Below are 12,273 nucleotides of genomic sequence, written 5' to 3' on the forward strand. Positions count from 1 at the left end.
CAGATTTAACAAACTGCTAATAGAATCAGAACAATCAAGACAGGTCATTTACTGAGGATATTAACCTTTTAAATGTTTTGAGATAATCATATTTGAATTGTGTCAGTGGTACAAATAGAGGATTCAGATTTCTTTGTTTTTCTACTCTCTTTCAGATATTAAGTAGACAATAGGAGCATCAGGAGACACAGAGGTCATATCATCAGTAATAGTTCAGGAAATCAAAAAGAGATTGCATTGAGGGATTTCACACATTTTACACATGTTGGATTTTTTAAAGCCTGATTCTGATAGTTTTAAGATCTGATTGTTTTTATGCAAAAAATAAAAGAAACAGATTAGGGATTTAGTATTTCTCCACCAAAATTACATACCGGCAGTGTAGATGAACAACATGAATGAAAAGTTAAATGAGAAAAGAAAATGTGACATTTTTGGCACTTTTAAAATATTCTATTGGAGAAACAAAGCTGGCAAGTCAAAATGTTCCTATGTGGGTGGGGTTATGTTGGGGAGTATTTCTAATACCAGGCTACAGCTCTGCCTGTATTGTTTGTTTATTTAAATATTGAATTTGGGCTCAGGTCAGTGTGATGTGTCCCAGCTCACACTCTCACTGCAAGGATGCAGGTCGTATGCTGCCTTCTGGAGCCGTGGGAAAGTCTTTGAACACGTAGGAACGTAAAATACAAATGAAATAATCTACTGTATTTGAGTCTGTGTAAAGACTGTAGAGGAGAAAGTAAGGAGGCCATGACAAAACAAAACGCAAAGGTGATGCATGTCTTACAATGTGTGGATTAAATACAAGTAAACTGATCAGCATTATTAATGTGTCCACTGTGTTTTTAACTCGCTAAATTCTGCCACCGAACCATAAAATAACCCGCTATATTTCTAGAAAAGGCAACTTAAGCACCCGCTTCTGTAAAAGCGTGGGAGCTCTTGTGGGTATTTGTATTTACAATTACCGAGTTCAAGAAAGAAGAGTTTCCCAGTGGCCCTGAAGGCAGCACACAGCAGTGAGTGAGTACATCAGCTAGAGGTTACATAGTGGAGTCATGCTGTTTTCTGTATGTTAGTTTTTGGTCATGGCTAAACACTACGACGTTTTGTTCAGGTTGCTGATGCTCGGAGACTCGGGGGTTGGGAAGACTTGCATGTTGCGCAGGTTCACAGAAAGTGAATTTGATCCTTCACATATTTCCACCATCGGTAAGTCATCCAACAAGTTTTCAGTGACGTTTCCACAACTCATCATATAGGCCTGTGTTAACAGCCACAGGCTGAATCGGATTAACATCAGTTTACACTCGAGGCTGCAGCTATTGGAGTTTCAGAACAATTTACTGTAATTTTCCATTTTGTTCAAAGTGTATAAGCAGGCCTACTTAGCTAGGAGGATTAGAACAAACAACCTGAAACTGACTGAAAGGCATGTCAGTACTAAGAAAGCTATACTGAGCATGGCTATGCTAAAATAATAACATTTACTAATAGAGATATGCCCCTAAAAAATAACAACTAAAGGATGTAGAAGAGGTCTGAGAAAGCAGGTAAGTGAACTGTGTCAGAATAACAATGGAAAGGAAGGCCTACAGGAAACAACATCATTGTCTCTGCCCTCAAAGTGTTTGATATTTTATCCTTTTCAAAAATGAAACTTGTGGATTGACACGCACATTAGTGCTTCACAGCACTGCTGCCTCTTTTCCTGACTGTGTGATAGACTAATGACTTGTTGGGAAATGGTGGGGCTGTTTTACACAAAAGAGTAAATTATTTCAGCAAAGAAATAGTCAACACATGCTTCCATGGAGGTTTGTTGTGACTGTAAAAGAAAATGCTGTAGTGTACAGAGGAGCCTAATTCAGTGGAAAAGGTTTGTGAAGTGCAAACTGGATCTCAGGAGCGCGTGCAGGGTTGGGAAGGCTTTAAATGGGATTAAACCCAGTTATTTGAAAAAGTGCATGGTACATAAAATCTCCTTGCTTTTAGATCCCCGATGTTGTGAGTATTGGTAAACATCATACAGCTTCAGTCATCCCTTTCAGATCTGCATCCACGTTTCTCACAAGTACAGTGTCTTTCAGAGACCTGTGTATTGTAAAAACAAACAAACAAACATTTAAAGTATCTCCTTAAGCCAAATATCAGACCCAGACTACAGTGATGATGTTATTGATGGAGAGATCCAGGAGCAGCTCCATTGACCGTGAATATAGGAACACTGTGAGAACATGATTTTACTGGGGTATACAGGAGGCACATTTTCTCATTTACTAGAAGCCCTGCATTCAAATCAAACTCATTTGGATGCAAACCAAAACATCTGCTAGCCAATGGGGTATAGTGTAGTGTAGTGTAGTATAGAGGAGCTGAAATCATTAGTGAACTAACTGATTGGTCGATTGACAGGTAATTGATCTGCCCATAAATGAACCATGTAAGTTTATTTTTCAAGCAAAAATGCCACAAATGATCTTGTTACATCCTCTCTATTCTGAGGATTTGCTGCTTTTCTTTGTCTTATGTGACAGTGAAGTGAAAATCTCTGGGTTTTGGACTGTTAGTAAGCAATTTGAACATGTTGCCTTGGGCTTTACAAAAGTGTGATGGGGATTTTTTACCTTTTTCTGACATTTTTTGACCAATCGATTAACTAAATAGTAGGGGATAATAATCAGTAGATAATCATTATTGAAAATAATATACCACATATAGTATAGTATATTCGGGATAACTAACGTTAAAAAAATTGAATACTACAGCATATACATTTTAAGCACCCATACAGGATGTAGCATGAAGAATTAAAATGCGTGTCTTTTTTTTTTTAAATGGACTTTTGGTGGCAGCATAAAAACTAAACAAGAACTGATTATAGAAGATATACAATAAATTGTCTTTACATTAATATAAACCAATTAAGTGATTTTTAAGTGACACATTCCTGTTGTTGGCAGCCAGTGCTATTTTGTCACATTTCTTAGCTCTCCTGTCCTGTTACCTGGCGGGAAAAAATCACCACTGTAGATCAGTTGCAACCCCCATGTGGAGACACAATGATTTAAAAGGTGACACTATGTAGTGCCTGAGATACTATTCATTAGGGATAATAGTGTCTCTGAGCAACACTCATTAAGTGCTCACAAACACACAATAGCCCTTGTAAAATACCGCAAAGCTGGATTTCTCAATGGTTTGTCACAGTTGCTTAAGTGATTCCAGTTGGACTGTTTGTGAAGGTGTTTGCAGTTGCATCACAAATTGCATATGTTATGTTTTGTTGACCCTGCTTTCTGTGAAATATAATGTAATTTTCTTCTTTTTTGGTAGGAGTCGATTTTAAAATGAAAACACTAGAAATAGATGGAGTCAAGGTGCGAGTACAAATATGGTAATTTAAGTTACTTATGTATCATTTTATTACATTTACAGTTTGTCATTGTGCATACTGTGTAATTGTCTTCTGCTGCTGACGCGTGTTCTGTCTTCTGTGCAGGGACACTGCCGGTCAGGAACGTTATCAGACCATTACCAAGCAGTACTACAGACGGGCACAGGTGATCCCTCCATATGAACAATCACAGGAGTCAAGCTACCGTCATAGGTTACTGTAGCATTCATTCTTTAATTGTTCTTTTTTTGTGGATTCTTGTCCAGGGTATCATCTTTGTATATGACATCACAAGCAAGCCATCATTTCAGCACCTGGCGAAGTGGGCCAGTGATGTGGATGAAGTAAGGCAATAAGCACTCTCATTTCACTGCCTTGCACTTGTTACTCTCCACAGTGACCCAGTGTTTGTGTTCCGTGTCGGTGCACTGTTGATGCTTGCTGCACACCCAGTGGCTTAGTGTGAGTGACAAGATGATGAAGTCTTTTATCTCGGTGCTGTCTGTTTTGTTTTTTTTGTTGTTGTTTTGCAGTGCGCCCCAGGCACGGTGCAGAGGATTTTGGTAGGAAACAAGTCTGATGAGGAGCACAGGAGGCAGGTGACAAAAGACCAAGGAAGCAAGGTTTGATTGAACCTTATTTTGTGTTTTTTATGCTCTTTTTTTTGCATTTAACATACTTGTTAAGTGATAATGTACTATGTAGGATTTTGTAGATATACAAAAGCATCCAAAAGTTTTCAGTAGATTGTTGTTTCCAGTCTTCCGCTATACATTCAGTGATATAAGGTGACCAGGATTACCTCAAAATAGCTCTACGGCTAAATGGTAAGCAGATATTTCTAAAGGATACACAGACGAATCTGCCAGTTTTTGGTTGATCCAAGACTGTACAAATCTATACTTAGTGGGCGAATACATAGTTAGTTCAAATTCTTGGATCCAGAACATCAGCTAATTTATATGAATATTTCATTAAAAACAAATTGATAGGCCAGTTAATAACTACCAACAACCTCTGTGTTCATTTACTTGTGGAGAAAACTGACATATAAAGCTATAAAATACCTTTTTGTTGTACTTATTTCTAACCATATCCAACTGGATTTTGCAGCTAGCAGAAACTTATGGGATGGAGTTCTTTGAGACCAGTGCCTCCACCAGCAGTAACATCAGTGAGGTAAGACACAGGCTGCATCTCCACAGAAACTTGTCTGTCACATTAGAAGTGTGCACAAACATTGCGGGGAACTCCCACACTACATTCTTATATATTACCTATGTGTTTATTTTTCACTTCCTCCTTCTTCAGTCCTTCACTCGTGCGGCAGAACTGGTGCTGCAGGCTCACAAGAGAGACGTGGACAGCTTGTTGGGATCTCTAGATGATTATCTGGAGAAGGCCGCTTTGGAAGAAGAGAAGGGCAGTCAAGATAAAGACGACAACACTCAGAGGACCTGTGCCTGTTAGAGAGAGGGCCCTCATGGCTCATACTGTAGCTAAAGACATTTGTTCCCCTCTGTAACTTGACGCTGCCCTCCTCCGCCTTCTTCAGAGATATTGTGACATGTTGGCCAGGAGGGTGCTCGATTGTTTTCATTTTTTGCAAGTCGGTGACGTTACATGGTGGTAAATGCAGTTAGCCTCAGCAACCAGCCGAGGGCCAATCTTGTCGCATCATCACTGAACTCTGTAGCCAGTGAAGAGTATATCTGCAGTGCATGAAGGCAGCTCTGCAACCATGTGCTCCAGCAAAACTATCAATATACACACTTTCTTCATTTTCTGTGGTGAAATGCACTATACATCTACTTCATCAGTTTACTGTATTCCATCACCTTTGCTTGTTAGTTTTTAAAATTTTATTATCAGACTACACATCTACAAATTGATTGGTAATGTGTGGATCCATATCAAAGAAATCTGTTTATTAAGTTGCACTGAGTCTATATGCGGTATGCAACAAGGTAGCCAGAGGACAGAGTTGAATTATTTACACCTCGAAACTCAAACCAAGCAGGGGTGGATTTGTTTACACAATGGACTTATTTCCTCATGGGAGACAGTGTTGTGCCATGTTCAGTTACCTTTCTGAATACAATCTTTACATACCATCTTAAATGTATATGTACAGTTTGTTTTATGAATTTGACCGGTGTTTGCCTACTGTATGTTATGCATTTAAGCAGTGTCACTGCTGCTTAAATGCATAATTCAGGGTCTGTTGAGATGCCACAGATATGTAATTTTAATATAATGTTTGAAACTCAAGGATGTTGAAAGAAATCAAGCTATGTATGTGTAAGTTAATAAATTGAAATTGTCATATTAAAAACGAATTAATTGGGTATCTGAGCCTTGCTGAGTCACTAAATTTGGATTGAGAGCGGTTAGGTCCACAGAGAGTTCAGACAGTAGGTTCATTCATTTTTCATCACCTGCTGTGAAAGACAGGTGATCGCACGTTACATTTTTTTATGAGATATCAGAAAACTGAATACACGGCAATAATACATGTTATTTCCCCCAGTCAACACTTTGAGATGAGCATGTCAACATACATACTCAGGATAATAATACAATTTTAAAAGAATTCCAATGATTAACAGCATGTGGCATTTGGGTTAAAAGAAATTATCATAAAATTTGAACACTTAGAAGTCCGAAATATCATTTTAAATCATGCAAAAACTTCTTCATGTAGGCTACTTGTGTGGTTCCACAGTCAGTTACATCAATCTATCTGAAACTTGTGAAGAGTATTGCATTTCAGGTGTATCAGTTTCTTGCAGAGCCATTTGATACCCATGAAATGCAGCTTTCTGCCCTAAGTGAGTCAGGTGACCAAACAGTGGGATAGTCACACACTGAGATCCCGTCTGCCTCCAGCGTGGAAGCACAGGACTCAAGATGACGTTCATCGCCAAGACCTTCTACGACCTGAAGGCCACCAAGCTGGAGGGAGACTCTGTGGATTTCAATGTGTTTAGGGGGCGAGTGGTCCTGATAGAGAATGTGGCCTCACTCTGAGGCACCACCACCCGGGACTTCAGTGAGCTCAACCAGCTTCAGAGCAAGTACCCCCATCGGCTGGTGGTCCTGGGTTTTCCTTGTAACCAGTTTGGATACCAGGTCAGTTGAGCTGCACTGTTGCCTGAGGCAATTCAGTACGACCCTGCAATATCTGGTCTTGAAATAGGACTTATGTCATTAGGTTACCTAATTTAATGCATCCTCTGGATATAAAATACACTTGTACAAATTGGAAACTACACCTGAATTCCAACAGATGTTCAAAGCCAGTTTCATTCATCATTTTTATATTTCTTTTTACGTTTCATTATAACCATCATTTGATCAATTTAAACAGAATCTTTAGCTTTCTCCCTATATCCTTCTAAAAATAACATTCTCCCATGTTTGCTTTACCCAATGAAAATTATTCCCATTGTGTTCACCTATACAGTAATTCAAAACAACTGCATGGTTGCATGGTGTGCAAATTATAGCTGGTACTTTAGCTTTGATGCTGCAATTAGATTTTAAGTATCTGCCTGACGCTCTTATAGAGCGACTTTGTTTGCTACGGTGTAATCAGCTTAATTCCTGTTATCACCAAAATTAGAAGCCAACTATGAGCCTTAAAGCCTTAAAGCCATAACAATATTGCTGTGGAGTATAAGACAGCTGGACAATATGGAAATAAACGCTTGTGTTTTGCAGGAGAACTGCTCCAATGGTGAGATCCTGAATTCGCTGCAGAATGTGCGTCCAGGCAGCGGCTTTCAGCCCAACTTTACCATCTTTGAGAAGTGTGATGTCAACGGAACAAACACCCATCCAGTCTTTGCCTATCTTAAAGACAAGCTCCCCTATCCCGATGACGACCCCAAGTCTCTCATGCAGGACCCCAAATTTCTGGTTTGGAGTCCCATCACCAGGACGGACATCTCTTGGAACTTTGAGAAATTCCTCATCGGGCCAGAGGGAGAGCCCTTTAAAAGATACAGCAAAAAATTCCCCACCATTGACATCGAGCCTGACATCCAAAGACTGTTAAGATTAACCAAGACCTAAGAATAGCCTCCACCTCTTTATGACTTCTCATCCATCACAGTCAAAGCTGATATGCTGTCCTCCACACTTTTAAGCCTTATTAAATGAGGGTGATATTCTGAAAAGCTGAGGGAATATTATCTGAGGCCTTATAAGTGCTTAAGAGTAGTGGAGATTCAATATATGTTAAAGGAATTTTACAGTGCAGTAACAAGTTAAAACAAATGTGGGTACACTAAAATAGCAGGGTATTTCCTTTTGCAAGTCCTTTGTTTCTTGTCCTATGCTAACCTGGCCAGCAGATGGTGCTGCTGATTTGATCATACAAACAGATGACTTCTGTCATGCTTTTATGAATTAACATTCACCACACACACACTCACAAAAGGTTTGCACTGGAATAAAACCCTAAAAACCAACGTTCTCTCTCACTGATGTATCTTTTTTTTTAATTGGACCATATATGCACTGAGGCACCTGCTATAAAGATGTGTGCCTCTGATGCAAGGTTTACAAAAATGGATGGTGTGATGTCTGAAACAGCTCTGTGTGGTCATAGTAATGAGGCTTGAAACACAATAAGAAGGATGTGGAATTATAATACATGTTATTGCACTCTAAAACGCTCACTAAAATAACTCACAGGCCATTACTCTGCATTATGCATCCTCTAGCCTGCTGATTCATTCCTTATTTGTTGAGATCTTCTTTCTCCACCAATTCATTAGATCTACATTTCCAAGTAAGATCTGATGCTACCAGTAGCCTAATACAGCTGCATGAATGCTTTACTACCACAGTGACACCTGAAGACAAGTCCTAAATCATGCATTTAGGAAAGCATCGACCTTGCCCCTGTGTAATGAGCTCTTATCCAGCTTTACGTTTCTATGCACAGTATGCATTGTTGGCAAGTTCTGCAGATTAGCAGTGGATTGTCTGCACATCCGCTCACATCAACATCAGCTGATGATGTCAGAGCCACAGGCTACACAGGTCAGGCAGTGCCCTAATGTCTTTGGCAGGATGCTGCTGGGACAACAGTGAAACACTCATTCACCTGACACTGCTTTATTTTCGTTTGTCGTTAGCCTGACTCACTGTCTTTGCATATCACATTTAAATATTTGTGTTGTCATGATACATGAGGACATTTGATTAATACATTTCCCACAGGCTTACTGGTCTGCGGCTGACAGTCAGGTTAGTAATGTTGCCTATTAGAAGCAGCCAGTAATTGGAGGAGGAATGCCTGGGGCCTCTCCACTCTCTGCGCAGCTCCCCTACACACAGCTTGCAGAATAATGCCCCCAAAGATCGTTTATGTTTGAGAGATGAATCACTCAATTTAAATTAAAAAAATAATGTAGGGCTATAATCAATTAAAATAATATAATACAACAATGAACGATCTTATCACATCTGAACTCATGTAAAACGTTACACACATTCTAACTTCATTTCTGGACAATACTTGATTTGCATGTATTTTGGTCCAAATAACTCATGCATGTAGGCTAACTACTGCAATATTAGCTAAAAAAAAAAGTTAAAATAAGTACAATATTTTTTTTACAAGAGGCATGTAGGACTGACAGGACTCTTTAACTTTAACTTTAATTACAGGACATTTGCAACAGTAGGTCAAAGGTTGCTAGTTTAAAAAAAAAAAAATAGGTAAATGGCTCCTGAACTGGAGCTCCTGTGTGTGTGGCTAAATGTCATTATTGTGATTGAGATCAAATTTAAGCCAAATAAAGCAGAAACACCCAATAAACTTTATTCAAATTTGACCAAACTTAAACACAAAAAGGTATGTAACTGGACCTACAGAGGAAAGGATGTAGCCCAAGTAAAAGAAAAGATTTTAGCTGCTTCGCATTAGCCTGCATAGTTTTACAACCTATGTTTTCAACGCAGAGTGAGAGCTCTTCGTGTCCCCCTCCTCTCCGTCTGCCCGCTACAGGTGAGCACTGTTGCCACGGAAACGTTTGCTTTCCCCACGTAGCCTTCTCGCGAGACTCCGTGGCAGAGAGAGAGAGAGAGAGAGAGAGAGAGAGAGAGAGAGAGAGGAGGCAGCCTGAATGATCTCATCCCTCCAGCAGCTGCATAGCGCAGCGAGGCAAACCCGTAACTTTCTATCAAACTTCCAAGTTGCCTTTCGGAGGGAGACACCGGGGCATTTTCGGTTTGAACCGGAGCGAACACGTTTCCCGCGAAGGTAAGGAAGAGAGCTGCGCAATTTGTGTTTCGGACTTATATGATCTTGTTACGAGTTGAAACAAAAGGGGGACAACCCGCTTCGTATTGTGTGACATCCAAAAGCTTGAGGCAGAAAGGAGATAAAGGTGAGTTGGGAACGTAGTGCTATGTTCGTGGTACAAGGTGCCTGCACAAAACATCTGTCGGCTGTGTGTGGACAAAGCACATCTTTGTGCTGTGTGAAGGTGCAGTGTGGAGCCAGTGCGCAATCAGTGGCACTGTTTTTAAAAAACAGTAGAAGTGGAGTGCAAGAAACGTTGCGATCACTGGGACTGTCAACACATATGTAGCCTATCCGCTGCATCGTTGTAGCCTATATGTCAAGGGCATTGTTCCCAGCACTGCTTTGGGGAGACGATTCACAGGTGGCATCGTGCACCCTACACCACTACATATAGGATGTGTGGATGTCTCCTTTTCTAACTGTCACCACCCGAAAATCAGTATTTTTCAGCCTGGTATACCCCGGGTTGTTGCCACACGAGGAGGGATTTCAGGCAGGTGATTTCCTTGTGCCACAGGCCCGAGAGCTCTGATTTGTTTACAGCCTTGCCTGGTTCATCATCTTGTTGCCAAGATGATTGCATGGTTCAGCCTAATCAATGAGCCATGTTAAATGTTACATTCCTTACATGGCATTTTGATCAGATAATACCCAATCAGACCCTCTTTCTACTGACGTATTTATGCTTCATTTGCAGGATATACACAAAAACAGCCTTTTTTGGCCACTGTGGGCACATAGAGAGTGTTTAGGAATAGAGAGAGAATACAGATCATTACAGTGGTGGCAACATGATAGAATAGGAAAGATATGTCAATGCAGGGCAACAAGGCAAACAGAGGTTTGTTTAGATAGTAACAAACAGGAAACAGTGCCAACCTTTCAGAGTTCAAGCATACTGTATGCAGCATTGTGTTAAAATGAGCATATTTACAAAATAGAATCTGTAACAAACCAGTTACAACTATGCAGGTAGGAGATTGAAAATCACTGCGCTTCCCTGTAACTGAATCATATTGCCTGCTCCAGTATCAGTGCTTGTTGGAGTTGGATAACTTGGCATGAGTCAGGTGAAAAAGGAAGCTTTGGAGTTTAGCTTTGGGCAAGGATCAAGGATTGTTAGCATTCTTGATAGGCTTAGCTGACCTGCGGTGGGCATGACTGATCATACAGCTGCACTGCCATTTTTACTAGTGAGTCTAATCTCCGCTTTGTCCTGTTTGCTTGTTCTAAATTGTAGCTGTCATTCACACCGGACTGCGTCTTTCTTTCTCTGATGAGATTTCTTATAGAAAATTAATCGAATGCAAATGCAGCAGCTTTATATCACTATTGGGGAAAGCAAAACAAATCTGTGTTTTATGCTGCTGACAAAAATACCAGAAAATAAAGACATTACTGCGTGGGCCTTAAATCATCTCATTTAGGGAGACTAGTCTGCAGCCAGAGCAGCGTGAAGCCCATATGAGTAACTGCTACTCCAAAGATGAGTTTTTTTGTGCCGCTCTCATCAAAATGCTTCTACATGCAAACTCTAAACATGATCCTTTAGAAACACGCCATTGCTTCTCATGTTTCTTATCAGCATAAATAATCCTCTCCCTGGTTTATTACCGAAGGACAGTGTTTCTATTTTTACTTTTCGCATCATACTTCTCACATAATTACAATGGTTATTGTGCTTCATTTGTGGTGGAGTCTTTCTAACGTGCCCACACATTCACACAGAGATGCTTCCTGTTGCTAACTTGAGCTTATGTTTCCATTGTCTCTTGTGCATTTGCTCGAAGGGAATAGCGCGAGCAAAGATAAAAGACAACAACAAGAGGAGCATTGTACTGCTTTATAATTTGCCACTCTGGAATGTGTGGGCTGCAATTATTCTAAGTGGCCATCATGAAATGCTGAATTGAACTGTTTTCTGATGAATAATGAGATTATTGTTATGATCAGTTCTCAAGTTCAAAGTGCATTATTCTTAATTGGTTTAATTATCTTAATGTCTAAAGTAGGTTTTGACCATGCTCTGTGCTGCTTCTTGGTTACCCTCACAAAGTTTTAAGGTTCTATCATTTCTTGACCTCACCTTTTGGAAATGTGCAGTATCACCTGTTAAGCCTGTGCCCCTGCCACCTCTAACCGCCTGCTGCTGATGACAGACCAGACGACAAACTAAACAGACCTTGAGATGTGGCCCTGGATGATCTGGTGCACCAACATGGCCAATGTCAGCTGCAAGGCCAATTTCTTCATGCTTGTTTATTCTATGGTAGACCCCAGAATGAGTCATGTATTCATGTGGTTTGACACAACCTTCAACAATAGCTTGAAATATATCAGTTTTGTAGAAAATAAAAAGGGAAGCTCCGTCAGTTTTAACACGAGTGATATGTCTGACCAATATTAGTCAGCCCATAGTCAGAAGTCAAATGACTTGATGATAACGTGGCCTCCAGCGGTTTTTCTGTGTGAGTGTCTTTTTGCTGGCGACTGAGGGGGGTTGATGAGTTTGATTGTAATGAGGTGTGACTACGGATCTGCGTTTCCTGCT

At 40.2% G+C, this 12,273-nt stretch overlaps 3 protein-coding genes across 7 annotated transcripts in view; all 3 read left to right on the plus strand.

Moving 5' to 3' along the window:
- Positions 1-214: 214 nt before the first annotated feature.
- LOC122861881 (ras-related protein Rab-15-like) lies at positions 215-5,750 on the plus strand. 2 transcript variants are annotated; one of them, XM_044166898.1, is made up of 8 exons: positions 215-1,026; positions 1,121-1,215; positions 3,340-3,400; positions 3,506-3,566; positions 3,667-3,744; positions 3,934-4,023; positions 4,514-4,579; positions 4,712-5,750. In XM_044166898.1, the coding sequence occupies exons 2-8, from the start codon at positions 1,128-1,130 to the stop codon at positions 4,868-4,870; spliced, it is 603 nt and encodes a 200-aa protein (XP_044022833.1). In that variant the 5' UTR covers positions 215-1,026; positions 1,121-1,127; the 3' UTR covers positions 4,871-5,750. The 2 variants fall into 2 exon arrangements, with proteins under 2 accessions (XP_044022833.1, XP_044022832.1); XM_044166897.1 differs by lacking the exon at positions 215-1,026 and having other exon boundaries at positions 1,033-1,215.
- Positions 5,751-6,134: 384 nt separating this feature from the next.
- gpx2 (glutathione peroxidase 2) lies at positions 6,135-7,875 on the plus strand. The gene is made up of 2 exons (XM_044166452.1): positions 6,135-6,532; positions 7,124-7,875. Exons 1-2 carry the CDS (start codon positions 6,311-6,313, stop codon positions 7,475-7,477), a joined length of 576 nt encoding a protein of 191 aa, XP_044022387.1. The 5' UTR covers positions 6,135-6,310; the 3' UTR covers positions 7,478-7,875.
- A 1,642-nt stretch (positions 7,876-9,517) lies between these two features.
- Positions 9,518-12,273, plus strand: part of LOC122861685 (signal-induced proliferation-associated 1-like protein 1) — a 35,585-nt gene continuing 32,829 nt past the window's right edge. For all 4 annotated transcript variants that reach the window (XM_044166449.1, XM_044166447.1, XM_044166450.1 and 1 more), the window contains exon 1: positions 9,518-9,677. The gene's annotated coding sequence lies outside the window, so the exon portion shown is untranslated. The remainder of the gene's footprint in view (positions 9,678-12,273) is intronic.

The sequence above is a fragment of the Siniperca chuatsi genome, linkage group LG15 (genome assembly GCF_020085105.1).
Source record: "Siniperca chuatsi isolate FFG_IHB_CAS linkage group LG15, ASM2008510v1, whole genome shotgun sequence".
Classification (NCBI taxonomy): Eukaryota; Metazoa; Chordata; class Actinopteri; order Centrarchiformes; family Sinipercidae; genus Siniperca; species Siniperca chuatsi.